This window comes from Saimiri boliviensis, chromosome 7 (genome assembly GCF_048565385.1).
Source record: "Saimiri boliviensis isolate mSaiBol1 chromosome 7, mSaiBol1.pri, whole genome shotgun sequence".
Classification (NCBI taxonomy): Eukaryota; Metazoa; Chordata; class Mammalia; order Primates; family Cebidae; genus Saimiri; species Saimiri boliviensis.
The window spans coordinates 64,104,176-64,131,404 of NC_133455.1; the positions used below are offsets into that span (position 1 = coordinate 64,104,176).

Genomic DNA, 27,229 nt, shown 5'->3' on the forward strand with positions numbered 1-27,229 from the left:
GAGGTCAGGAGTTTGAGACCAGCCTCGCCGACATGGTGAAACCCATCTTTACCAAAAATGGCACACACCTGTAGTCCCAGCTACTTGGGATGCTGAGGCAGGAAAATCACCTGAACCCAGTAGGCGGAGGTTGCAGTGAGCTGAGATCACACCACTGCACTCCAGCACTTTGGGAGGCCGAGGCAGGTGAATCACCTGAGGTCAAGAGTTCCAGACCAGCTTGGCCAACACGGTGAAACCCCATCTCTACTAAAAATATAAATGTGGTGGCAGGCACCACAGCTACTTTAATCCCAGCTACTTGGGAGGCTGAGGCAGGAGAATCGCTTGAACCAAGGAAGTGGAGGTTGCAGTGAGCTGAGATCACGTCATTGCACTCCAGCCTGGGAAACAAAAGTGAAACTCTGTCTCAAAAATAAATAAATACATATACACATACATACATACATAAAAATAAATTCTGTTCTGTTTAGTTGAGGTTATCTCTTAAAGGAATTATTTTACTAAAATGAAATACAAAATAACTCTAAATGAGGAAGGACATGGGCTGAGATGGGCAGATTGCTTGAGGTCAGGAGTTCAAGACCAGTCTAGGCAACATAGTGAAACCTATCGCTACCAAAAAAATACACACACACAAAATATTAGCCAGGCATGGAGGCATGTGTCTGTAGTCCCAGCTTACTCAGGAGGCTGAGGTAGAAGGATTGTTTGAGCCCAAGAAGTGGAGGTTTCAGCGAGCCAAGATCACACCACTGCACTCCAGCCTAGGCAACAGAATGAGATCCTGTCTCAAAAAAACAATAAGAAATGGCCAGGTGTGGTGGCTTACGCCTGTAATCCTACTTTGGGATCTGAGGCGGGCAGCTCACTTGAGGCAAGGAGTTGGACAAGACCACCCTGGCCAACCAACATGGCGAAAACTCATCTTTACTACAAATATAAAAATTAGCCAGGTGTGGTAGTACATACCTGTAATCCTAGCTACTTGGGAAACTAAGGCACAAGGATGGCTTGAACCCAGGAAGAGGAGGTTCCAGTGAGACAAGATCACACCATTGCACTCCAGCCTGGGTGGCAAAGTGAGACCCTGTCTCAATAAATAAATAAATAAGGACAAAAAAAAAAACATATGCAAATAAATCCATTAGAAAACATGCTGGTTTTGCTGGTTTCCAGAGGGAAAAACTCCCATTTCAAGCACAGGCACCTCTTTATTACATTTCCCATCAGTCTTGCATCTACATCCCAAGTTCACTCCTTCGGAACCAGAGAAAAAAATGCCTGTTTTTTTGGGTCCGAGTTCAATGTTGAGATACATCTAGGAAAAAGACTCCAGAACAAAAGCAACCTTGTGGTCTAGAACAAGGGTGAACAAACTGCAGCTAGAGGACCAAATTTGGTCCTGCAGTCCATTTCTGTGAATGAAGTTTTATTGGACACAGCCGTGCTCATTCATTTATGTGTGTGGTCTATGGCCGCTGTTGATCTTTAACAGCAGAGTTGACTAATTGTGGCAGAGCTGAATAGTTGGGACAAAGACCACAAGTGTAATATATTTACTACTAGCCCTTTGCAAAAAAAACAAAAACAAAAACACAAAATTGCCAGCCCTTGTTCTAAGGCAGTGATCAAGGTGAAATCTGGAGTTGAGACACATAGAGAGTCAATAGGGCCTACATCTGGAACTCTATCCTTTCCCACCTAGGAGCCCTTCCTGGTTTTATCAAGGAAAAGTTGCCAGTTACATCACTGAGATTCATTTCAAATCCTTTGTGGAACTCAGGAGGATATACATAAAGCCATTAAGTGTAGGAGGGTAAGAGAATTCACCTAGAAAAGAAGCTACGGACTGGAATCCCAAGTGTGGGTACATACATCACCATCTGCATCCAGTAACTTAATTTATTTTAGTTTCAAACAGAAACCAAGAACAAGTTTCAGTACAATAAATTATCCATTCCCACCCTTCCTGCTGAAGAAGGAAAAAGAGGCTCCAAGAGTCATAGGGAAACCCCTTCCTTTGGAGGGTCCTCTTTAACTGCCGAATGGAAGGAGACAACTTCCCTAAGGGTCTGGACAGACAACTCTGAGGATTCAGGGGACAGTGCCCCTCAGCACTCTGTCCCTTTCCCAGGAAAAAACCTCTCTACCACTGTCTCCCATTATCCCACAAGAGGGAGCCCAGGCTGCAGCAGAGGAGTTTGGGGCTAGTACACAGAAGTGGGTGATCTCTTTCTAGATACAGATCTTATGGCTCCAAACAGTGCCTGCGGTTATCCCTAAAGGGAGAGGAGTGGTGAAACTATAGGGACTCCCTAGCCAAAAGGAGTATGAATCAGGGTTAAAGGGGCTCTGGAGTTGAGAAGTGGGAGGAGCAATACAGTGCATTTCATCTTAGTCCATTCAGGTGTCTAAGGAGCAGAAGAGGAGTGGCAGCTTTCCCCCGAGACCCTCCAATTATTGGAGAGAAGGCTACACATCCCATAGTACACCTGACCCCCCACCACACCTAAAGCTGTTTCCAAGTAGACACTGAGCTTCCAGGGACCAAGATTGGCTTTGGAAGGAAATCAGAGCAAAGGGCTGAAAACGCACCCCTCTCACACAGGCCCCTCCCCCTCCCCCAAGGTGAGGCTGACCCTCACTTACACACATTGACCCACTCTGTGACCTTGCACTCATCACACATCACATAGCAGCACCAGTGGAAGCGGCAATGGCAGCGCTCCACTCGTGTCTGCCTGAGCACGTTGTGTCCCCGGCCACAGCACAGGCTGCCACAGCCATCCAACAGGCGGCTGGTCTTGTTGCAGGCCCGGCCCCTTGTCCCTGGGGAGCCCATAGTGGGGTCTCGCTCACAGAAGTCAGGAGACTTCTCAAAGTAGACCAGCTCTCCTGAGAGGCGACGGGGACGCAGACGGGGTTGGAATGCTCCAGAATTGCGGTTGTGGGTATCGATGAAGATGGCCCGGCCCAGCCGCTCTCTCAATGCCGCCCCCACTGCCCGGAACTCTGGGGCCGCTCTCCAGCATGTCTTGAACTGGCAGCTGCCTGACGTGCCATGGCATTTGCATTTCCGCTTCAGGTTTTCAGTTACCACCTAGAGCATTGGGGAGAAGAGGTGAAGTGGAGGGCAGCAAATGGACAGAGCACAGAGGCACAGGAGAGGGAAGGGAACAGAGAACACGGGGAGGGACAAATGGAGGCAAGAATAACATGGAATATCAGAAGAGAAAGGGCATTGCGGTTAGTTAATAGCCCAGCTCCCTCATTTTATGAGTGCAGAATTGAAAACGGAGGGGTGTGATTTGTCCATCTTCCATCAACAGCTGGTAGTAGAGCCAAGACTCAACTCCAGTTGTCCTGACTCCCAATCCAATGCTCTTTCCATCGTAAGCACTTACAAAATTGGGAGTCTGGCCCACAGCACGCCTAAATTCTGTAGGGAAGGCAGCTGTAATAATAGCTACTATGCAGTGAGCCAAAAATGATGTACTATGCTGGGTGTACTATTTGCTAGCTCAGTCTGTTTTGTTTTTGTTTTTGTTTTCAGACAGAGTCTCGCTCTTGTTGCCCAGGCTGGAGTGCAGTGGTGCAATCTCAGCTGACTGCGACCTCTGCCTTCCGGGTTCAAGTGATTCTCCTGCCTCAGCCTCCTGAGTAGCTGGGATTACAGGTGCCCGCCACCATGCCCAGTTAATATTTGTACTTTTAGTAGAGATGGGGTTTTACCATGTTGGCCAGGCTGGTCTCGAACTCTTGACCTCAAGTAACTTGCCTATCTCGGCCTCCCAGAGTGTTGGGATTACAGGCGTGAGCCACTGCACCAAGCCCAGTCTGTTTTTATATATATAATGTTTTTTTCAAAGATGGGGTTTCACCATGATGGCCAGGCTGGTCTTGAACTCCTGACCTCAGGTGATCCACCCACCTCGGCCTCCCAAAGTGCTAGGATTACAGGCGTGAGCCACTGCACCCAGCTACATAATTTTTTTTTAATGTAGAGATGGGGTCTCACTACTTTGCTCAGGCTGGTCTTGAACTTCTGGCCTCAAGCCATCCTCCTGCCTTAGCCTCTAGAAGCCCTGAAATTATAGGCATAAGCCACCACATTGGCCTGCCAGCTCAATCTTAATAACATTGTAAGGTAAGTATCATTAGGCTCTGTACAGATGCAAACCTGAGGCTGGGTTACTGCTGATGGTGAGGTGAATATCAGTCACTCATCACACCTTATTCTATTATTCCCAGGTGCCTCTCAAATGCTAACCAGGCCTCAAAAGCTGGGGAGACCCAGGACAAGACGTACACACATACCTGGCGCCCCACCCTGTTGTTGTGGATTCTCATTCGTGCCTGGATGTCCCGGGGAGCTTCCCTGGAATCCAAGAAATCCCGAGAGAACTTCTCTCCAAAGTCCATGTCATGGTTACAGCCACCCCATTCCCATGTGTCCTGGGGGCCAGGACTGGGGCCTGAGCCAGGGCCAGGGCTGGGCAGAGAGTGGGGGAAACTCTTGCCTCGGGACAGTGTCTGCAGCTGCAGCAGTTTGGCCCTCAGCCGATCCTGCTCACCACTGCCCTTCAAGCCACAGCCACAGCTCACCAGCTTGCCCAGGCTGCAGGCCGTGGCTACTGCGTGCATGACGCCAGCAGCCAGCATGGAGAAGGAAAAAGCACTTTCTCGGAAACCTGGGGATGAGAAGGGTGTGATGGTGGAGGTAAGGTTGACAGGCAGCTGAGGGTGGGGAGGCAGAAGGAGATAAACAGCTCCCCTCCAATTCCAGAAATTCCTAACTGAATCCTGACCCTGCCATTTACCAGCTGAGTGATTTGGAGAAGTCACGGGACAAGGAAGGGTACAGAAAGCACAGAGCCTCAGATTCTTCATCTCTAAAGGGAGGTGGGAGATGATGGGTCAAGATGATCTCTGAGGCCCACTGTCACTCTAAGTCTGTGATTTTCAGGTGTAGATGAAAGTGCTAGCCCAGAGGGAGAGACTCCTCGAGCTGGGAGGGAGCTAAGAGGGAGTCCCTGAGGCCTTTGAAGATGTGTACAACCTGAGTTCTCTATCTGAAAGCCTTAGAAATTCTCCCAACCCTGCAGGGAGCTTTCGTGAGGTGGGAGCAGAGCTTTTGTGGTTCTGTAATTTTTTTTCTTCACTTCAGGGTTATTTTAATCGGTCTTTTAACCAACCTACCTTCCACCACCCAGCACCCCCAAAGCACTGGAGCCGTGGAGCTCCATTCTTCCCAGGATGTAGTTTTATATTTGCCCTTCAAGACTGCCCTTTTTATGTTCATCCTAACCTGCTATTACCCTATAAAACACGGAGAGGAGGAGAGAGGTAGGGGAGTGATTTTCCCTAAGGCCCTCTTAAAAGGTTGGCTTATTTGTTATGTTTTGGGGGTCACAGAGGCTCAGGACCCAGACTTAAATAAGCATGCTCACCATTTGGGTGTCCAAGACTTCCCCTACACCAGGCCCTGTGCGGAAGGAGGGGGACCCTCACTTCATTTTAGGCAGGGGCTCTCTGGAGCCCTGAGAAGATGAGAGAGAACACCCCCTTAGAGGACAGGCCTCTCCTACCCCAAGATCCGGGGCTCCTGGGCCAGCATCCTGATCCCCCCAACTCCAACCCTCCAGGGGTGAAGCTGTTTGCACACGTCTTGGGAATTCCCCTGCAGATGGCAGCTGCCTATTAACCCCATAGTCCCCAGAGCACTGCCCCCATCTCAGGGCTGAGCCCATGGATCTTTACACCTCAGGGAGTGAACTCCAGCAGGGAAGGGGGAGAGGCAGCCATGCCTCCCAGACCATGCCTCCCAGACCAGGCCAGCAGTGACCTGTTCTCCCCACCTGCAGCCATTCTTCACCTGCTCAGGTGAGCAACACCTGGAGCCCCCACAGCACAGAGGAGGGGACTGGCTCCCCACCTTCAAAGTCATCGGGGTCTTTGTTCCCAGCTTTGGCTCCTGGGAACCCCAGCAATTAGGGGAGCAGGTTGAACCCTTAAACGGTGTGTGGGGGGGTGTCACCCAACCCCTGCTGAGACACTGGGACACCAGCCTGGGCTTGTCCAGCCAAGATGCTGGGGGAGAGAAAATGGGGGAGGTAATAAGGGGGTGTTTGAAGCTCCCAGGACTGGGGTATCTCTTGTTCACAGGTGCAACCCAGATCAAGCTGGGCAGAGGCAGGAAAGGGGGGCCCTAGGGTAGGAGAGCAGGGACAGCTGCCTCGCCGGCAGCACGCAGGTGGAAGTTAGGCGCGCAGGGGCCCAGTCGGGTGGCCAGACCTGGCTCAGAGCGGTTCTGAGAGGCGGGGGGGGGGGGGGGCGGGAATTCCAGGAGAGGCCCCTCCCGGAGCCGCGAACTCGTCCCTTCCCGCCTCCACGGGCGTCGGCCTGCCCCCCACCCCCTAGCCTCGGCGGCAGCGCAGACCCACCCAGCCAGGCTCACCGCGCTTGAGGATGGCGCTGTGGTGCGGCAGGCGGCCGCCACCCTCGAGCGCTGAGCAGTTCCAGCGCTGGTCGCGCAGCTGATGCTGACACTCGTGGACCGCGATGTGGAGACCCTGAAGCGCGGACGCCGTCACGTCGGGGTTGCGCAGGCACAGGCCTAGCTGCCGCTTGCTCAGGCCGGACAGCGTCAGGCACACGGTGTTGGCAGTCAGCGGCGGCTCGCCCGGCAACTTCAGGCCCAGAATCTCATTGCTTAGAGCCCTGGAAACCAAGAAGGCGTCTGGGGTCTGCAGTCCAGACCCCTCCAACTCTCCCCACCCCGGGTCGGTGCTTCTCCTGTGGCCTGGGAGACAGGGGGAACTGCTCACCGACTGCACAACGCCAGGAACAGGAGACCCACGAGGCCCGAGGGCGGAGGCCGCGGCCGGGGCTCCTCCAGCATGTCGAAGCCCGGAGGCTCCGGTGGGCAGATCGATCAGGACCTGCGGGACAAGGAGACTTGATGCGGGTTCAGGAATAGGGCGGCTCGCTCGGGGAACCAAGTGACGCCCTTCTTCGGGCTCCTAACCCACCGATGCCACCCTACTGACCCTTCTCATTCCTCCCCAAACAAAACAGTAAGAATCACCACTTGATTCCCAGAGTCCCTGAGGCTTGGAGGTCTTAAAGAGGAAGAGTCCAGGTGTAGTCTCAGCTCAGGACTCACGTGAGCACCGCTGGAACCCCGTCCAATCAGACACAAAGCCCGGCACACAGACACACTCACATGCAAACTCAGACACACAGATTCACAAACACTTGCTCCACAACCTCGCCTACTGCTCCCTTTTCCAGGGCCCCATGACTAGCTTCCCCGCCCTCAAAGGGCTAGGGAGTGGGATAAGGAGGGGGTTCCCCACCACCTAAGGGGGTGTCACCTCCAGGAGTCATCAAGGCCAAGCTGGCTCCATAAGAAAGGTCTAATGGGCTCCCCACCCACATTGCACCCTCCCTGAGCAGCAAGGAAAGAGGAGGGGCTCCAGGTGCAGGAAAGATGGGAAGAAGAGCCTGGCTCCCTTCTAAAAGGGACTGTGGCGCAGACTGAATCCTCTTCCCTATCCCCCAGCTTGCCTAACCATAGGCTCTCCTCCTCCATAGGCACCGGTCTGGTCCTCACCCCTTCGCTCTCAGGTTCATTGCTTTCTAAATCTGGGGGCGCTCCTTTATTCTCTGCCTTTATCTCTAGCAATATCTCTGGCTCTCTAAGCATCTCTGTGCTTCTGTGGGTGGATGCGTGTCTGTCTGTCTGACTACACAAGTGCCTGTTTCTTCCTGGTGTTCATGTCCCTGCCCTCCCTGCTTTCCCAGGTCTAATTACCTCCAGTGGTTTGGGTGCGGGGTCCGAGACGGGCACGGTTGGGTTGCCTGAGCTTCACTAGTCCTGCTTAATCCGTGGGGAGACTGTGCTGGGTTCTGTCCCCTTGGCAGAGCTGCATTCTTCCAGGGCCGGGCCACTCCTCTTCACCGCTTCCCCAGCGCCACTCGGCCGGCCGGCCGTGGCTAGGAAGGGAGGGAGGAAGGGAAGGAGTGATCGACAGAGCTAGCAAGGCGGCAAGCAAAGAACTGGGGGTTCTGGCTCTGCTCGAGCTCACGTTGGCTCTGCCGGGCTGACGGAGCTGCGGCCCCTCCCTGAGCCTGGGGCTTCCCCACCCTACTCTGCACTCCCCGCCTTGACCAGGCAAACGAAGCCGCTCCACCTCCTCCCAGCATACACACACACATACACACACACACACACACACACACACACACACACCCCTCTCGCCCGACGCCTGGGTTCAGGCTTGGCCCCACTGAAGAAGGAGGTGGCCAGAGTTCCTCTTACCTGCTCTGGGGTCACCAAGGCTGCAGGGAGGGTGTAGTAACCTTCCTAGAGAGCCAGAATGGGGCCCAAGTGGCCACATCTTTCAACACTTCTTTTTGCATCAGTTTCTCCACCGAGATCAGGGTGGCTGGAAGGTGCCTTTGACAAGATGAAGATGGAGCTGGATAGTCTTTGGGCTTCTCAGTGTGGGACAGTCACATGTGGTGCCCACACCCAGGGCACTCAGAGCAGGAGGAGAAATGCAGGTCTGGGCAGCTTGGTTCCCACCCACCTCCAAGCCCCACGCCTGCCCCTTCGGAGGGGTCAGCTTTTGCCTCAGTTTGGCCCTGGTGGAGGTTCAGGTAGCCCCAGAGATCCTCAGCCTGCCCCCATGCTTCCTTGCTGGCAGGGATGCTTACCAATAGAGGTCTCCTACCCTTCTCGGGATTCCCCAGTCTGCACTTTGGGTGGCCTAGATTCCTGCTCCAAGCTGCAGACTTCCTTCGGATGGGATGAGGAGGGCCTTGGGATCCAAAATTGAGCCAAGTCCAAGGGCAGTCGGAAAAGAGCCTGGTGTTGGGGTGCACAGGCAAAGACAAACCGCCTTAGGGAGATCCAGTGGCAGCGAAGGGGTTAGGCGCCACTGCGTTCCCGCCTGACTCACCCTCGAAGCTCTAACCACTGCGGGCTATTTTTGCCAGAGAGGGGCCCCAGGCTTTCCAGCCACCCCCCGCCCCTGCCAGACCGCAGCCCAAGGCATGGCTGGCCCCACACGCCCCAGGCACATTGACTCAGACTGCCCCCCAGCAAGCAGAGGCACAGGGATGATACCCGCAACCACAGTCACCTCTTCCTTGGTGGTTGCGGTGCAGCTCTGCTGGGCAGTCAGCCTCCAGCCTGTGCTGCTGGAGGTCCTGCCCATGCTGCAGGGGTCACTGTTGGATAGCGGGCACAGCAGTCTGAGACAGGAGATCAAGCGACTTATATCTGTTGGGATATTTATGGATCACCAATATGTGCCAGGCTGTGAGCAGTCTGGGGAGGTGAAAGTGCCATGATCCTTGACACCGGACAGCCTGGACCAGGCTACTTTTCTCTGATTCCCCACCTCTGGGATGGGGAAGAGGGAGCCCTAGATTTCCTGACCCTTCTTCCCATTTAGAGGACAAGAGCCAAACCATGTGTGGTTTTCGAGGTCACCAGAATCTGCAAGCCCCATCTCATAGTTTTCATCCTTACACCTGGATTCATGATCTGCCAGTGTCCTTATCCTTTCTCCTGCAGTCAGCCTGGGATTCCTGCCAGGTCCTTGGAATAGGGGAATGAGGTTGCCTAAGCCTCTCTTCTCCATGGGGACCTCATGGACATCTGTATTTCTCCATGCGTCTCTGGGTCCCCCTTAGGTTTGGGATTATTTGTTGCCTTCTGATTCTACGCTTGTCAGTCTCTAGCATGCGGTCAGGTGCCAAGAAGCGTTGAGGGACAGAACTACTACAATAGGTTTCAATTTCCTAGTGACCCCAGGTCTCCCCAAGCGGGACTGTTCCAAATCCAAGGACCCAGAATCCTGCTCCTTCTCTCTACTGAAGCCCATATCTGGGACAAGAGGCCACAGGCCGGCAGACTGGGTGGCCTGAGCTGGCCCACAGTGCCCTCAGCCCGACCGGCTGGCCTGAACACTGACCCGCAGGCAGCTAGAGGGCGGTGGGACAGGCGGGGCCTGGAGAGGGCTGCGGGTGCACACCCATTGCCTAATACCCCAAGCACGCGGCCAGCTCCAGGAAAGGGGAGGGACGGGAACCAGAGAGACCTTGACATGGGTTGGGGCCAATGACAGGAGGGGGAAAGTGGGGGGCTTTCATCACTGCAGGGAGGGACTAGGAGAAAACTGGTGTCCCTTCCCCTAGATGAGAAGGCTGGAGGGCTGCCCTTCCCATCCTAGGGATGGAGGGCGTAACGAGAGCAATGTGGGGAGAACACTGGGGCCCTGGAGGGTGGGAATCAAAGAAAAGAGTGGGGGCCCCTGGAGATTGGGGGATGTCGATCAACTGAGGCGGTGGCTAAAGCCTCGGAAGCTTTCTCCTCCTCCTCCCCACCATGTTTGCCTTGGCCCGGGGTCCCGGGTGACTCATCTGTTGCTGAGCCGCTGATAGGGGCGGCCAGGCCTGGGGAACCCAAATTATAGGCCCAGGAGGGATGGATGCGCCCATGGTGGTGAGCTCAGCTGCGCTGCCCACCCTCTGCCTCATGCGCCTTCTGCTGCAGCACCGTAGGCCACCACCTGGAGGCACCAGAGGGCCTGCAGGCCGATGGTATACTGGACTTTCAGGAATACCCCACTTTCAGCAGTTCACCCCAACAAAACCGTGGGATTACCTTAGAATTTTGTCCCCTTCTCTACTCAGGCCTAATGGATGGGCTGTGCCTTTCCAGACCAAGGGGGCAGTGCTGACCATGGGTGCTTCAAAGGAGGGTAGGCTCCTCTGCCCACAAACTCTCCCTGGTCCCCTGCTTCCTCACCAGATCCCAAAGTCAAAGCAAAGCCCCTCTCCCTTCTAAGATCTCACCTCTACCCCTATTCCAGGGGGTGGATTGCTACCAATGTTCAACTTCAAGCCTTTAAAACTGATATAGAGAAAAATGAAGCAGGGTAAAGGACATTAGTAGTGGGATTCCATTTTACAAAGGGAGAGGAAAAACTAAGTGAGGGAACAAATACATGGAGAGATCTGAGGAAGGGCATTTTAGAAGACAGAAAAGCAGGTGCACAGACCCTTGGAAAGGAGCATGCTTGATTCGAAGGATTAGCAAAGAGGCCAGCAGGGCTGGTGGGGAGGAATTCACAATGGAGAGTATGGTAGTCAGTGAAACTCAGGAAGGAAGGCCCTTTACTTTGAGTGAGATGGGGACTCATTGGAAAATTTTGAGCAGAGGATTGAACTAATCAGACTTCTGTTTCCCAGCACTTCGGGAGGCCGAGGTGGGTGGATCACCTGAGGTCAGGAGTTCAAGACCAACCTGACCAACGTGGAGAAACCCCATCTCTACTAAAAATACAAAATTAGCCGGGCATGGTGGTGTGCACCTATAATCCCAGCTACTCGGGAGGCTGAGGCAGGAGAATTGCTTGAACTCGGGAGACAGAGGTTGCGGTGAGCCAAGATTTCGCCATTGCACTCCAGCCTAGACAATAAGAGCAAAACTCCATCTCAAAAAAAAAAAAAAAAAAAAAAAAAAAAGAAAAGAAAAGAAAAGAAAAGAGGCCGGGCATGGTGGCTCACGCCTGTAATTCAAGCACTTTGGAGGCCAAGACGGGCGGATCACCTGAGGTTGGGAGTTCAAGACCAGCCTGACCAACATGGTGAAACCCCGTCTTAAAAAAAAAAAAAGAAAAAGAAAAGAAAGAAAGAAATTGGCTCCAGTAATTAAATCAACCATTTTGAGTTTTGCAGTAAAATGCAGCACTGAAACGGAGCAATCTTGGGCAGTCACGTGGGGTCTAATGAAGTGTTGGGGTGTATCAGATGGGTACTATTGCAGCATGTCTACATGCTTATGGGTATGTTCCAGGAGAGAGCCAAATGGATGACGCAGGAAAAAAAGAGGGGACAGTTGATAACATGATGATTTGATCTAAATAGAAATTTGGGTGCTTGCTTTGGCGGTACGTATTCTCAAACTGGAATGATACAGAGATTAGCATCGCCCCTGCACAAGGATGACACACAAATTCATGAAGCATTTCACATTTTAAAAAAGAAAAGAAAAAGAAATGTGAACCAGGTCATACACACTGTGACCCAGACCTAGGGGCCTTCCCCTCTTCCCCCTACTCCTGGTAGGTAGAATGTTGGAAAAAAGCACAGTGACTCCTTTCCCCTCTCCCCACCTCTGCTTGACACCAGTGGTCACAGACAGGGCTTCCATATCTTCCAGCCAGCTTCCCGCCCTCATGGTGTTGTATCAATCCACCAGGCCAAAAGATGTGACCCAGGCCCCAGTGAGGAGAAACTCCTAAGGGATAAAGGACAGACTCTCCATGGTACATTGTTCATTTCGTTAAGCCATCTATGCCGGGTGCTTTCTGTGGGGACTGCTGGCTTTTGAATCTGTGGAGGATGCTGGATCAGTACACCCTCTCCCTCAGGGGTGAATCCTTGGATGGGCCAGATATACTGCGCTGGGCAAAGGGGTAAAAAAGGGAAAGAGGGCTGGGCACAGTGGCTCAGCACTTTGGGAGGCCGAGGTGGGTGGATCACGAGATCAGGTGTTTGAGATCAGCCTGACCAACATGGAGAAACCCCGTCTCTACTAAAAGTACAAAATCAGCTGGGCATGGTGGCACATGCCTGTAATCCCAGCTACACGGGAGGCTGAGGCAGGAGAATCATTTGAACCTGGGAGGTGGAGGTTGGGGTAAGCTGAGATCGTGCCATTGCACTCCAGCCTGGGCAACAAGAGTAAAACTCCATCTAAAAAAAGGGGGGAGGGGGAGGACATTTCTATCTAAAATAACTTTCATCAGGCTTCATTTGGGTTAATATACATCTCATTTAAAACACAAGTGCCCAGGAATATTAATTAAACTGACCTGGATTTATTCCTTAGAGTGATTTTCCTGCCTTGGAAGGGAAGCCTAGTCATTTCTGGGACTTGAGACTGTTTAGGTTCAGGGGAAATTTCTCAGTCAGAAGGCATCCTAAAAAACAAGGGTAATGAAAACAGTGACAGCTAGAACTCAAAAGGAAGGCAAGAAGGCCCTAAAAATTATGCTTACCTATCTATCAATTTTGAGAAGCGTTCCCAGCCTGCAACTCCTAAACACTGGCAAGCAGCTGGTAAGGTAGGAAGAGCATGGGCTTTGAGTCAAATTGGTCTGGGTTTTAATCTGGCTCTACCATTGATTTATTGATGTGGACCTTGAGCAACTGCCTGATCTATTTTTAATTCTGTAAAATGGGGAGAGAGAAGAGATGTAAAGATCTTCCCTCCTTCCAGGGGCCATCTGTGTGTGGTGGTGGGGAATGATAACCAGGCTGGCAGTGCCCCGTATTCCCCATATAGGGAACAGCAGCCACTTCTTCAATAGGAGGCCAAAGTGGCCCTGAAGCTGAGTAGGAGTCCCTGGGAGAGAAGAGAAAAGTGTACAATGGATGAGATGGTCACAGGCACTCTGGGTAGCCCAGTGTGGTAGGAACCAGAGCTTTGGGGGAAGACAGAAAGTTGGTAGAAAAATCCAAAGAGAAGCAAACACATGGAGATACAAGTTCAATGCAGCCAGCAACCTGTGTCTTCCCAGTCCTCTCCATCACCACATGTACACTGGACATCCACACCACATCCCATCCTTTCTGAGCCTAGGCCTCAGAGACTTAGCCACTCCAGGCTGGGTTCACCTCCATACCATCTTGGTTGTAGGCTTGGCTGTCTCCCCCAATGACATGCACTGGTTGACACATGCCACAGTGTGACACACCATAGGATGCCACGAGGTACAAAGGGCAACAGAGTGACGCATACACACATATTTAATCTTCCCATGCACACGCTCATCCACCCACTCCACATACAGGCCAGACACCCTCCATCCCTCAATCATGCTTCTGTGTTTCCTTCTGACAGTTGCCACCTCCTTTCTGACACACTGCCCCAGGCGGTGACTGTGACAAGATGACTCCATGACCCTTTCTGACTTGAGCTAAATTCCAAAATTCTTTGGAAAGTTTCCTAACGTCCTTCGTCAGAACAAGGAGTTTCTGCCCGTAACAACACACAGGAGGATGCACCCTCAGAACACAGCACATTCTCACTCCCACCCATATTCACATTGTCCCACTTCTGTCTCTCTCTCTCTCTCTCTCTCTCTCACACACACACACACACACACACACACACACAGACACAGAGCAGCACTTGTGCACTTCTTCTGACCCACGTGAACAAACTGCCTGCTGCTTCAGGTTTCTCTCCACCGCTAGGATCCTTTTGGTCAGCTCACCCCCACAACTCATACCCGGGATTTCCCTGACCACAGCCGCACTCACGCCCCCGTCTCCCCCTTTTCCTTCTCTGTCCAGCCATCGAGGGTTCCTGGGCGGTTAAGCGTCTCCCCGGAGTCGCTGCCCAGAACCACAGCTTTCCTTCCGACATTCAGGATGGGGGAAGAGAGGGGACGCCGGCGGGGCCCGGGGTGACGTCGAGGGGACAGCCCCACGGCTGCGAGGCGGGCTGGGCCCCTGGCAGGCTCTTCCCGCAGCACACGCTTGCCGCGCCCCCTGGCGGATGCTAGTCCCCGACGGGCTCCGGACGCTAAGCAGAGTGAGGCGGGCGCGCGTGGGAGGGTGTCCCAAGGGGAGGGGTCCGCGGCCAGTGCAGGCCCGGAGGCGGGGGCCACCGGGCAGGGGGCGGGGGTGAGCCCCGACGGCCAGCCCGTCAGCTCTCAGCTCAGACGGGCGGGAACCACAGTCCCGCTCGCTGCCCATTGTCTGCGCCCCTAACCGGTGCGCCCTGGTGTCACAGTGCGGCCCGGTGGGGCAGCCTCCTCCCGTCATTTCAGCCAGCGCCGCAACTATAAGAGGCGGTGCCGCCCGCCGTGGCCGCCTCAGCCCACCAGCCGGGACCGCGAGCCATGCTGTCCGCCGCCCGCCCCCAGGGTTGTTAAAGCCAGACTGAGAACTCTCGCCACTGCCGCCACCGCCGCGTCCCGTCCCACCGTCGCGGGCAACAGCCAAAGTCGCCGCAACTGTAGTACAGAGCGGGCAAAGCCAGGCAGGCCATGGGGCTCTGGGCGCTGTTGCCTGGCTGGTTTTCTGCTACGCTGCTGCTGGCGCTGGCCGCTCTGCCCGCAGCCCTGGCTGCCAACAGCAGTGGCCGATGGTGGTAAGTGAGCTAGTGCGGGGTCGCCACTTGTCCCGCGGCACAGAGCCAGGGGCCAACCTACCCAGCTCCCACGCTCTGGGATCCGTCCGCCGACAGGCTCCCTCCCCGTTCTGACTTCCCTCCGCGACGACACCGAAGGGCGATCTGGCGTGGAGTTGCCCCAGACTCCAGCTCTGTAGAAGTGGGGCGAATGATCCGTCCGCGGAGGCCTAAGATACCCCAGGCAGGGAGCCCACTCTCATCTAGCACCGCCCTTCCCCTTCGAGCGCCAACTCCAGCCTCACGGCAGTGGCCTCACCACAGGTTTTCCCACCTCGGGAAGTGAAGGGCCAGGCGGTCGCTTAGAAAGGAGGGGAGAAGAGGGTGGGAACTCCTAAGCATTTCACGCCTTGGGTGGGCAAGAACGGCAGGCCATCATTACTTCGCTCAGGCTGACCGGAAGAGGCTCGGAGATCCAAGGTAGAAACTCCGTCCCCGGGTGCCTTCTCTGTCTCTGGACCTAGGGCTCAGGCGAGCAGCCCTGGGACTCCTGGGCACACACAAGTCTGGAAGCCCAGTTCTTTCAAATTAGTGAGCCTGGGAGCGCAAAGTCATTACCGCATTATTGATCTTCCGCCACCCTCTCCAGGCACGTACCGCCAGGAAGAGGACCGGGTGGCACAGTTTTTATGGTTAGGGTGCAGGTCCCCTTCCTGAGCCTGAGCTATCATATGTCCCACCAGGGGTATTGTGAACGTAGCCTCCTCCACGAACCTGCTGACGGACTCCAAGAGTCTGCAACTGGTACTCGAGCCCAGTCTGCAGCTGTTGAGCCGCAAACAGCGGCGTCTGATACGCCAAAATCCGGGGATCCTGCACAGCGTGAGCGGGGGGCTGCAGAGCGCCGTGCGCGAGTGCAAGTGGCAGTTCCGGAATCGCCGCTGGAACTGCCCCACTGCTCCAGGGCCCCACCTCTTCGGCAAGATCGTCAACCGAGGTGGGTGCCCAAGAAGGCGACGCTTCCGGGAGCAGGGAAAACGCGGGGTCACCCCCAGGGCATGGGCGGGCGTGTGCAGAGAAGGTGTCTCAGGCGCCCGGAGGGTCACACAACCCGCCAAGTGCCTCGTGTCCAGCGCCAGCTCCGGGCCAGACTTCTACCAGGCATTTTCCAGCCGTGCACCCTAGAAACGAAGCTTAACTTTTCTGAGTTACTGCCCCAGATAAAGAGTTTTGGGTCTCGGATGCCGGCTGACCACCGCTTTCCCGCAGCCTCTCTCAAAAGCTCCTGGGAAACCACTCTCTGCAGGCGTGTGTTTTGCCTCCCGCCCAGCAAGGTTTGCGTCGCCAAAATGGGCCCAAAGTTGTGGACTGCGAAGAAGTCTTGGGGATGTATTGTTCTTCCGCTCCCCTCTCTTCGGTTTTTCTCTCTGGGGCTGCTCCACTTCCGCTATCGAGCCAAAATGCACCCTGGAGCGTCCCAGTAAGGTGTGATTACGCCCGTGGACGTGGCTGCGTGCCCACGCACCTGCTTTCTCTATGAGCCCCAGGGACCGGCTTTCCAGCACTGCCGCTCTGGCTCTCAGGACTCTAAGTGCGGAGTCGGGGATGGGATTTCGGGGTCCCAAGCCCTTCACTGAGGGTGCTGGCCGTGCCCCACGGGCCCCCTTGCTGATCCCCGCTCCTTTCTCCCACAGGCTGTCGAGAAACAGCGTTTATCTTCGCTATCACCTCCGCGGGGGTCACCCATTCGGTGGCACGCTCCTGCTCAGAGGGTTCCATCGAATCCTGCACCTGTGACTATCGGCGGCGCGGCCCCGGGGGCCCCGACTGGCACTGGGGGGGCTGCAGCGACAACATTGACTTCGGTCGCCTCTTCGGTCGGGAGTTCGTGGACTCCGGGGAGAAGGGACGGGACCTGCGCTTCCTCATGAACCTTCACAACAACGAGGCGGGTCGCACGGTGAGCTTGGAGAGGCTCCGCACCCTAAACAGAGCAGCAGGGGCCAATCTCGGGCTAGGGAAGTGACAGTCGGTGAGACACGGCAAGGGGCACCAGGAGAGGGCGTCCTGGAAGAGCGGGAGGCTTGGAACGAAGCCGGAGGATAGAGGAGACAGTCAGTGGCTGAGGGGAAAGGGATGCCTGTCCCGCTAGCAGGTGAAACAGAAGAGGTTAGAAATCAAGCACAGCCCCTTCACTGGACAGATTCGAAAAATACGCGTGAGAGGCCGAGACTGACTCTGCGGGGCGGAGCAGGGTTGGGCCGGGTTTCCAAATCTCAGCGGAACTTCTCGCGCCTCCCTTCTGCTGGGCTCAGCTAGGCCTGGCCCTTTGCTGAAGTCCGGCCCCCGTGGCGTCCGGGAGGGGGCAGTGTCTGGGCGGTTGGCTCCGGCCGGGTGCCCTGGGACACTCTTTCCTCCCTTCTCCCCGCAGACCGTATTCTCCGAGATGCGCCAGGAGTGCAAGTGCCACGGGATGTCCGGCTCGTGCACGGTGCGCACGTGCTGGATGCGGCTGCCCACGCTGCGTGCCGTGGGCGACGTGCTGCGCGACCGCTTCGACGGCGCCTCGCGCGTCCTCTACGGCAACCGCGGCAGCAACCGCGCTTCGCGGGCGGAGCTGCTGCGCCTGGAGCCGGAAGACCCGGCCCACAAACCGCCCTCCCCCCACGACCTCGTCTACTTCGAGAAATCGCCCAACTTCTGCACGTACAGCGGACGCCTGGGTACAGCGGGCACGGCAGGGCGCGCCTGTAACAGCTCCTCGCCCGCGCTGGACGGCTGCGAGCTGCTCTGCTGCGGCCGGGGCCACCGCACGCGCACGCAGCGCGTCACCGAGCGCTGCAATTGCACCTTCCACTGGTGCTGCCACGTCAGCTGCCGCAACTGCACGCACACGCGCGTACTGCACGAGTGTCTGTGAGGCGCTGCGCGGACTCGCCCCAGGAACGCTCCCCTCGAGCCCTCCCCCAAACAGACTCGCTGGTACTCAAGACCCTGTTATTCTCCCACCCGAGTTCCTCCGGTCACGCTCCCTGCGGTTCATACGTATCCCATCTCTCCCACTTCCTGCTCCCGGGGGACTCCTCAAACCACTTGCCCGGGGCGGCAGGAACCCTCTTGCCATCCTGATGGACCTGCTCCGGACCTACCTCCCTCCCTCTCCGCGGGAGACCCCTTGTTGCACTGCCCCCTGCTTGGCCAGGAGGTGAGAGGATGAGTCCCCTCCACCGTGGCGTCAGCTCCTGACGGTGTCGCTCTGCCTCCTCCATCGCGCCAGCGACCTCTTTCCCTCTCTCTTCCGCTTTGTCCTGCGTTTTCTCCAGGTCCTGCCAGGCTCCTTCCTATTCTCCTGCCGTGGGTGCAGGAGACCCTGAACCCACACTTGAGCATCAGGGCCTTTCTCCTCCCCATCTGCAGCTGCAACGGGAGGTTCCAGGGTAAAAGGGCAGCTGTGATGATGTGGAAATGCAGTTGGGGGAAACCAGCAGAAATGCCCCCATTCTCCCAGTCTCTGTTGTGGAGCCACTGAACAGCTGTGAGCCATGCCTCCCTGGGCCACCTCCTACCCCTTCCTGCCCTGCCTCCTCATCAGTGTGTAAATAATTTGCACTGAAACGTGGATACAGAGCCACGAGTTTGGATGTTGTAAATAAAACTATTTATTGTGCTGGGTCCCAGCCTGGTTTGCAAAGACCACCTCCACCCCAACCCAGTCCCTCTCCACTCTTCTCTCCTTTCGCCCTGCTGCCTTTTCTGGTCCCTCGTCTCTTGGTTTCTCAAAGATGCGTTTGCCTCCTGGAATCAGTATTTCCTTCCCCTGTAGCTATTAGTGGCTCCTCGCCCCCACCAATGTAGCATCTTCCTCTGCAGAATAAAATCTCTATTTTTATCAATGACTTGGTGGCTTTTCCTTGAATGCAGAACACAACCTTGTGGTGTCCCCTTTCCTCTCCTTTTACCACTCCCAGGCTTGAAGGCTTATCTCTCTCAAACAAATAGAATGCAGTGTTGGGTGACTGGTTTCCTAGCTTTGCCAGAGGGCCCTGAGATTCTGACACTTGGATGACGCTAATGAGACCACTGGGATTCCAGCTCTCCTGAGAGAGGAACCTGGTCAGGAGCCGAACAATCCTGCAGGATTCTTCCTCTTGGAACAGCAACTAACTGTGTGATATGGGCAAGTGCCTGACTCGGTGAATGTGGATTAAACAATCTCAGTGTCTGCTTTTCCTGCCTGGAAGAGCTGTTGAGAAAATAGCTGCTATTGAATAACTGACCATGTTCCAAAAAGTGGGAAGAAAAACTAAAGCAGAAAGGGTGCTGCTGCCCCTGATGTAGAGCTGTTGGTCCCTGAAGCCTGGCTTCTTCAGCTGTGGTCAGGGCATTAGACAAGATTGAAGCAGTTCCACCACCAGAAAAATTAATGCCGGCCTGGTGCAGTGGCTCCAGCCTGTAATCCCAACATACTGGGACACTGGGAGACTGAGGCAGGCAGATCAATTCAGCCCAGGAGTTTGAGAACAGCCTGAGCCACATAGAGAGTCTCTCTCTCTCTCTCTCTCTCTCTCTCTCTCTCTCTCTCTCTCTCTCACACACACACACACACACACACACACATACACACACACACACACACACACACACACACACACACACACACTATATTTACCTAATAAATACCTTATTAGGACCCTAGCTCCCAATCTTGGGCTCAGGGGGATCCAGATAATAGGTGATGAGTCTGGTGCTGGACCCAGAAGCTCAGAGATGCTGATGAGAGAAGGGAGCAGGTGGGCTGGAATCCAAATTCAGGCTAGGCTTAAACCAATGTAACCAAAGGAAACCCTAATGTGGTCCATAACCAAACCACTAAGCTAGCCATTCACATAAAGAGCCAGAATGAGGATTCTGTTCCTAACACCACCAATGTGATACCTCTGTGTGCACATTCACCAGAGTCGGTGGGAGTTCTAATCCTGCTCACGGCCCTAAACCTATCTCTAACTCTAATCCTCTTCCTGTCCCTAGGTCTAGGTTGAATCTTAGCCTCAACCCTAACTTCAGACAAACACTAACCTCTTCTAAGCTCTAATATCTGTCCCTAATCCTAACCCCTCCCTGCAGGGGAGGATCAGAAGGGCAAGGGAAGCTGTGAAACACCCCACCTATCCCCCAAGGGCAACAACTGCTCCCTGTCAGCTTGAGAATTTCCCCTTCTCCCCAGGCCTCCTCTGCTGTTGGTGCCTCCCACCTCTCTCCTGGATGTGTGACCTGCTTTGGGATATGTAGGGGTAGGGGAATGGAGTCAGGAACTGCTCAATCCTGCAACGACATCCCTTTCCTTGCTTTCTACCTGCCAAGGTAACACCATCTCAGCTCTGATCCCTCAGCCGGGGGGGGGGGGGGGAATGAAAACCTATCGATCCTGGGGAAGAGGCACCTGAGAAGCTTTGAGTTTCCGTAAAGAGCAACCTGCAGAGAATGCCCATCTATAAGCCAAAGAGCTATTAGATCACCCAGCTCCCCAGATAAGAACTTAATAGGCTGCCAGAGGTGGGAGGGGGGCTTGGGCCCCTGCTGGCCAATGCCCACGGTTGGGAAGAGGCAGCGGGGTAGAGTCAAAGCATTGGCAGTCACCACTCTCACCTCAGTTCGAACTCCAAGAACTGGAGTCAGTATCAGCTTTCAGGCCTGGAAGCTGGGGTCTCTGAACTGGATTGACAAACAGGAGCTGGAGGAAGAGCAAGGGAAAGTGGTGCATTCCTTTCTGTCCCTAACCAGACTTTCAGCAAATCTCGTACTTTCTCAGACTCGGTTGCCTTCTCTATCAAACGGGGATGGTTATTGTTACTTAACCCTTTAGAGAGGTGATGAGGTTCAGATGAGATGATGTACATGAAAGCCTGGGTTATTTGAATACGCGCTGACACCTCTTCTGTACCAGGCATCTGCCAAATGCTGGCGATACAGTAATTTATAAACCACAGTGCCTGCTTGGAGGAGGTTGACATCTGGCCAGGGGATCAAGCACACCCACAGATACTGTTAGTATAGTGGAGGGAGTGCAATGGAGGATCAGTGAAATGTAAAGCCCTCTGTACATACGTGAAGTTTAAGGACAGACTCCTATACTCAAGCCCTCATCATGGAGGCCCTTCCCTTCCAAGGGCTGGAGTTTCAAAGGTGATGGTGCTGGGAAGTGCAGAATGAGGCTGGGCCCTCAACAGGCACTGATACACACACACACACACACACACACACACACACACACACACACGTCAAAGTCCAGAGGGCTCTGCAAAGCACTACATAGAAGCAAATCATTTTGTTATTGTGATCATCTGTGCCGTCCTCACACACGGCTGGAGCAGGTACATCCTGGGGAGAACAGCTGTGCCTAGAAAGAGGACTCACAAAGGTCTCAGGGCCCAGAGTGGGCTCAGGGTGGTGGCCATAGGATGGTGTCATCAGGACTGTGCCTGATGCGCCAGCTCTCACCACCTCTGATCATCAGGTGCCAGGACCCTGGACATAGGTTGGCCTGAGCAAGTGAGGGAGAGACTAGTCCTGAAATATCCTGGGGGGAGTGGAAAAGCTGAGAAGAAAGGCAGGCTGTGCACAGTCCCCAGGGGGTCAGCAAGCCAGCGCCACACACACCCTGCCACACGCACCCTGGAAAAACCCTGTCAGTGGGGCTGCAAATACCCTAGGGTCCAGCCTCCCCCAAAGCCTCCCCCCTCGCCCCAGGCTGGCTCAGTCCTCTCCAGCGCAGAGGGAGAAAAATAACAAAATGAGGAGAAAATAAGCTGTTTGGCTGTGGTGTGAGCAGGAATATCCATGCAGAGCTGCCCACCACTCACCCTTACTCACTCTTTCCACACCCAGCCGGGGCGCCCAGCAGGAGACAGACCACCCCCCTGCCCCCTCCCCCGTCTGGGCTAAAAGCAGACGCTGGTGAGCGAGCAGCAGGTTATAAATATGCCCAGGGAACTGCCGCCAACTCGCTCCCTTGTCATCCCCTGGGAGGGGCAGGGTGGGGTGGCTCCCAGGGAGGAGCCAGGGCTGCCCTGTTCCCTGAGGCCCAGGAGGAAGTGGGGCTTCCAAGAGGCTACTGTATTTTTTTTCCTTTTTCAAGGTGAAGGAACCAATGCCACTCCATGTTCCTTGAACATTTTCCCATCTCTTTGGAGACGGAGTCCCTACCCTCCCTGGGCCCTGGCTAGGAGCTCAGAACGAAAGGGCCCAAAGCACTCTGTGTTACGGCACAGCCGGGTGCTACTTCGCTTCTTCATGCACATGTAGTCTCAGCAAAACAGAAGTTCATTCACTCATTCGCCAAGCATGAACTGAAAGCCAGTTGAATGCCAGACCCTGTGCACAGGAACACCTGCGTACACAGTGTCTGCACACACAGGTGCAAGCATGCACGGCCACCCCTGCTCCATGTGCTCACATCACATCCAGCCCCCACTAAGGACTTCCTGGCTTCCACCTGGCAGCCTCATTAGGAAAGTAAAGCTTCAGGCTCCTGGTCGCACCTCAGAGAAGGTTACGGGGCATTGTGGGGCGGAGGTCGGCGCTGAGAACAGGGCCCCCAACACTTCTGCTTCCACTACTCCCCTTGTAAATGAGGGGGTCCTTTCTCCCCTTTCTGCCCAATCATCCTCCCAAAGTAGGTGCCAGGTGAGGGAAGAAAGAGCCATTCTTGGGATGCTGAGGGTACCTGCCCAGGCTGCCAGAGCCTCCTGCCTCCCAGCCACTTGCCAAGTAGGTGCCAAGCTGGGGCAAGAGCAGGCACTTCCACCCTGTGAAGCTCCCAGCTCTCCCTGCACAGGGCTGAACTCCTCCCTCCTCCCTATTAATCCTCGGAAGTTAAGGGGCCGTCCCTGGTGGCCCCTCAGCCCTATTGTGGCCCCTCGCCCTCCTCGGCTGGCGTCTAATTAACTCCTCCTGCCCCTGGTTTTGTGTGCCCCCCTTACCCCACCTTGTCGGCCCCGCCCCTCTGCTCGGCCAGCTCCCCCCCACGGACATTCCAGCCAGGCCGGGCCAGTGTGCCAGGGCAACCAGGGCCGGACCGAGGCCTAATCCTCCCGCCGCCTGGCCCGGCTGGGGGAGCCCCACTCACCTCCCCGCTCTCTGGGGGCTGCCCGGCTCTGCTGTGGCGGAGACACACAATCGGGACAAAGGCACAGCCCCCAGGGGGCTAACTCAGCCTTCACGCCCAGGTTGTGCGGCATTTGGGGAGTTTAATGAATTGTCCATCACGCCTTTCAGGGCCCGCCCGTCAGCCTGGATTAATCTTCGGAGCCCTGGTGGGGTAGGAGACACTAAGCCTGTATTTATTACTCTCCCATTGTCACTAATTGAGGTAATTATCTGTGACTCTGGCCTGGCCAACAATGCGGCATTCACTCTCCGGACCTCGATGGGCCCGGCTCCCACTCTCGGCACCAGCCCTCCCTCCCCTCCTCTTCCAAACCCGCCAAGGGCCACCATGGGCCCTGGAGCATGTTGGGAAAATGGACAGTGTCCCACAATTCCTCACCTCTCCACCGGTGTCCCCCACAGTCACCACTACAGAGCTGTCTCCCTGGTCCCCCCAGAGAAGGTAGGAAAAGAAGGCAGGGGATGGATTTGGCTGGCACAGCCCTCAGGCCAGGGAGGGACCAGTTTCTGAGGACTTTGGTTTTCTGGACTCTCAACCCCTCGCCTCAGGATGCGTGATGCCAAGGTCTCACGGGGTGCTTCTCTGGATGCACCCTCGAGTCCCGGTAGCCTCTAGGGTGTTAGGAGGCGCTAGCCTGTACCAGGCCTACTCTGGGGAGGTCCTAAACCTACCAGGGCTGGCAGAGTGGCTGCGGACATGATGGGAGAGGCCGAGAGAGACAGCAGGAAAGGGCTTGTCAAGGGAAGAGTAAGAGGAGCCATGCCAGGAAGGAGCAGTCAAGACTCACAACATTCCCAGGCATCACACGAATGTGGCCATGCAACAACCTCAGCGAGAAACTTGGATTTGAAGGGGCAAGAGTTCCAAGGAGCAGATTTCACGTGGAGACAGCTTTCTGGGTCAGGGTGGTTGGCCCTGGGGAGCAGGGGTGTGTGTGTGTGTGTGTGTGTGTGTGTGAGTGTGTGTGTGTGTGTGTGTCTGTGTGTGTAAAAGAAACAGAGAGATATAAGAAAGGAAGATTCAGGCAGAACTAGACTGTGAGCTCCCTGAGGGCAGGAACTGTGTCTTTGTGTCTTTGTCATTGTTGTGTTTATGAGAGCCTAACATTGTATCTAGCGCTCAATAAGCACTGTTAAATGAACAGACGGAGACGACGAAGCGGGTACTTGAACTGGAATCTGTGGGCTATTCTCTTCTACAGCTGCACTCAGGCTCTTCATTCTCGCAGGACTTGACCGTTCCTGAATGGACAGGGATGGGCAGTTCACCAGCTGAAACGCTACAGACCCTGGCCAAACTCAGAGCTGTAGCTGGCATAGCGCCACCTTGTGGTGACTCTTGGGAGAGTGCCCGGAGAGACTCTAGCAAAGAAGGCAGGGTTCTCTCTCAGGAGCAGGGGATCACCCCAGGCAGAAGCCATCCTTCTTCCTGTATGTCTGAACTGCATTGCTATGCCAGCAGTCCTGTGTCACAGTTTTATCATTTGTTTCTTCTTTATTCCAGCATTTTCTGAGAGCCTGCTCCATGTCAAACTTGTAGAGTATACAGAGCTAAATCACCTCCAGCAGCTCGTGGTCCAGCACCGGCCACAAGATCGAGGTTACCATCAAGCTGCAGGAAAAATATTCTCCAGGTTGAGGAGGCACTAGAATATTCCCAGCTCAAAAACTATCATTCACCTCTCCCTCAGTTCCTCTCACTGAAGTGCAAGTGTTTTATCTTCATTACCAAGAAACAGGCTGGGCCTGGTGGCTCACACCTGTAATCTCAGATCTTTGGGAGGCCGAGGCAGGTGGATCACCTGAGTTAGGAGTTTCAGACCAGCCTGGCCAATATGTCAAAACCCTGTCGATACTAGAAATGCAAAAATTAGCCGGGCGTGGTGGCATGCCCCTGCAGTCCCAGCTGTTTGAGAGAGAGGCTGAGGCAGATGAATCACTTGAATTTGGGACGCAGAGGTTGCAGTGATCCGAGATCGTGCCACTTATTTCAGCCTGGATGTGACAGAGTAAGACTCCATCTAAAAAAACCAAACAACAGGCCGGGCGCGGTGGCCCAAGCCTGTAATCCCAGCGCTTTGGGAGGCCGAGGCAGGTGGATCACGAGGTCAAGAGATCGTAGATCATCCTGGTCAACATGGTGAAACCCCATCTCTACTAAAAATACAAAAAATCAGCTGGGCATGGTGGCACGTGCCTGTAATCCCAGCTACTCAGGAGGCTGAGGCAGGAGAATTGCCTGAACCCAGGAGGCGGAGGTTGCAGTGAGCCGAGATCGGGCCATTGCACTCCAACCTGGGTAACAAGAGCGAAACTCCGACTCAAAAACAAAACAAAACAAAACAAAAACAAACAAACAAACAACAACAACAACAAAAAAAAAAAAACAAGAAACGGTTCAGGATCTGGCTCCCATACATCTTTCCAGGACTCACCCCCCTGACCGTCTGTATTCCCTAATGCCTCTGTTCCCTGTGAAAGCCACGTGCTTTCCCACCTGTCTACATTTTCCCACATCCTAGATTGTCCACCCCTTCCCTGTCTCCCACTGTTGAAACCCATCCCAGATGTTACTTCCTCCATGAAGACTCTTCTGATTTCTCTTAGTAGAGTGGCCTTGCTTGTTTGAGCTCCTGAAGCACCCATGTTGGTAGGACTTTCATTAGCAGCGCATACTGGGTGTCCCATTGGTGGTTGTCTGTGTATATTACTCATCCTCCTACTAGGCTAGCCCTTGCAGCACTGACCTGGGCATATCATGTGCCTTTGTTAAATGGTTAATACATGGATACATGAATAAATTGATGCATGGACAGAGGAATAAATTGATGGAAGTATAAATGGGGTTGGACATGGTGGTTCATGCCTTTAATCCCAGCACTTTGGGAGGCTGAGGCGGGCGGATCTCCTGAAGTCGGAGTTTGAGATAAGCATGACCAACATGGTGAAACACCGTCTTCATTAAAAATACAAAAATTAGCCAGGCATGGTGGTGAGCGCCTGTAATCCCAGCTACTTGGGAGGCTGAGGCCTAAGAACCGCTAGGACCCGGGAGGTGGAAGTTGCAGTGAGCAGAGGTCTCGCCAATGCACTCCAGCCTGGGCGACAGAGTGAGATTCTGTCTTAAAAAAAAAAAAAAAAAAAAAAAAAAGTATAAATGGCCAGATAGATGACAGATGGGTTGGTGGACATGTGGATAAGTGGATGTGTGGAATGTATAGATGGATGGTTGGGTGGATGGATGAATAAATGGATGAATGGAACATCCACCAATAAAAGGACTCACAAAAGGCTAGGTAAGTTGAGTGTAGCAGCTTACACCTGTAATACAAACATTTGGGGAGGTCGGGATGGGAGGATCGTTTGGGATCCTGATCATGATCCTGATCTTGAACTTCTCGAGCCCAGGAGGTCAAGATCAGCCTGGACAACATAGGAAGACCTTGTCTCCATCAAAAAAAAAAAAAAAAAAAAAAAATTAGGGACAGTGGCATGTTCCTGTGGTTCCTGCTATTCAGGAGGCTGAGTTGGGAGGATCACTTGAGCTGGGGAAGTTGAGGCTGCAGTAAGTTGTGATCATGCCACTGCACTCCAGCCTGGGTGGTACAGCAAGACCCTGTCTCAAAAAAATAAAAAAGAAAAAAAAAGGCCAGATGCGATGGCTCATGCCTGTAATCTCAGCACTTTGGGAGGGTGATACAGGCAGATCACTTGAGGTCAAGAGTTCAAGACCAGCCTGGCCAACATGGTGAAATCCTATCTCCACTAAAAACACACAAAAATTAGCTGGGCATGGTGGCACGCACCTGTAATCCCAGCCACTTGGGAGGCTAAGGTGGGAAAATTGTTTGAACCGAAGAGGCGGAGGTTGCAGTGAGCTGAGATCACACCATTGTACTC

General features: G+C 54.4%; 2 protein-coding genes and 1 non-coding gene across 4 annotated transcripts; 2 read left to right on the forward strand and 1 right to left on the reverse strand.

Annotated features, from left to right (window-relative positions):
- Nucleotides 1-1,880: 1,880 nt before the first annotated feature.
- On the reverse strand, nucleotides 1,881-15,984 carry WNT10B (Wnt family member 10B). 2 transcript variants are annotated; one of them, XM_039472538.2, is made up of 8 exons: nucleotides 15,246-15,984; nucleotides 8,742-8,875; nucleotides 8,327-8,464; nucleotides 7,820-8,001; nucleotides 6,831-6,944; nucleotides 6,461-6,723; nucleotides 4,321-4,694; nucleotides 1,881-3,103 (listed from the first exon to the last, which is right to left on the reverse strand). In XM_039472538.2, the coding sequence occupies exons 5-8, from the start codon at nucleotides 6,902-6,904 to the stop codon at nucleotides 2,645-2,647; spliced, it is 1,170 nt and encodes a 389-aa protein (XP_039328472.1). In that variant the 5' UTR covers nucleotides 6,905-6,944; nucleotides 7,820-8,001; nucleotides 8,327-8,464; nucleotides 8,742-8,875; nucleotides 15,246-15,984; the 3' UTR covers nucleotides 1,881-2,644. The 2 variants fall into 2 exon arrangements, with proteins under 2 accessions (XP_039328472.1, XP_074258696.1); XM_074402595.1 differs by having other exon boundaries at nucleotides 8,725-8,875.
- Nucleotides 11,955-12,058, forward strand: LOC120365137 (U6 spliceosomal RNA). Its single transcript, XR_005580156.1, has one exon. It is a non-coding gene; the product is annotated as a U6 spliceosomal RNA (small nuclear RNA).
- On the forward strand, nucleotides 15,081-19,059 carry WNT1 (Wnt family member 1). The gene is made up of 4 exons (XM_003939115.3): nucleotides 15,081-15,184; nucleotides 15,907-16,160; nucleotides 16,858-17,123; nucleotides 17,595-19,059. Exons 1-4 carry the CDS (start codon nucleotides 15,081-15,083, stop codon nucleotides 18,081-18,083), a joined length of 1,113 nt encoding a protein of 370 aa, XP_003939164.1. The 3' UTR covers nucleotides 18,084-19,059.
- The last annotated feature ends 8,170 nt before the right edge of the window (nucleotides 19,060-27,229 follow it).

What these genes read in the sequence shown, in the direction of transcription:
- WNT10B (XM_039472538.2), bottom strand. Translation starts at nt 6,904, where the DNA reads ATGCTGGAGGAGCCCCGGCCGCGGCCTCCGCCCTCGGGCCTCGTGGGT. An exon ending in CAGCGCCATCCTCAAGCGCG is followed by an intron (nt 4,695 to 6,460) that starts GTGAGCCTGGCT and finishes TCTCATCCCCAG; the next exon opens with GTTTCCGAGAAAGTGCTTTT. An exon ending in ACAACAGGGTGGGGCGCCAG is followed by an intron (nt 3,104 to 4,320) that starts GTATGTGTGTAC and finishes CCAATGCTCTAG; the next exon opens with GTGGTAACTGAAAACCTGAA.
- WNT1 (XM_003939115.3), top strand. Translation starts at nt 15,081, where the DNA reads ATGGGGCTCTGGGCGCTGTTGCCTGGCTGGTTTTCTGCTACGCTGCTG. An exon ending in AACAGCAGTGGCCGATGGTG is followed by an intron (nt 15,185 to 15,906) that starts GTAAGTGAGCTA and finishes ATGTCCCACCAG; the next exon opens with GGGTATTGTGAACGTAGCCT. An exon ending in ACAACGAGGCGGGTCGCACG is followed by an intron (nt 17,124 to 17,594) that starts GTGAGCTTGGAG and finishes TTCTCCCCGCAG; the next exon opens with ACCGTATTCTCCGAGATGCG.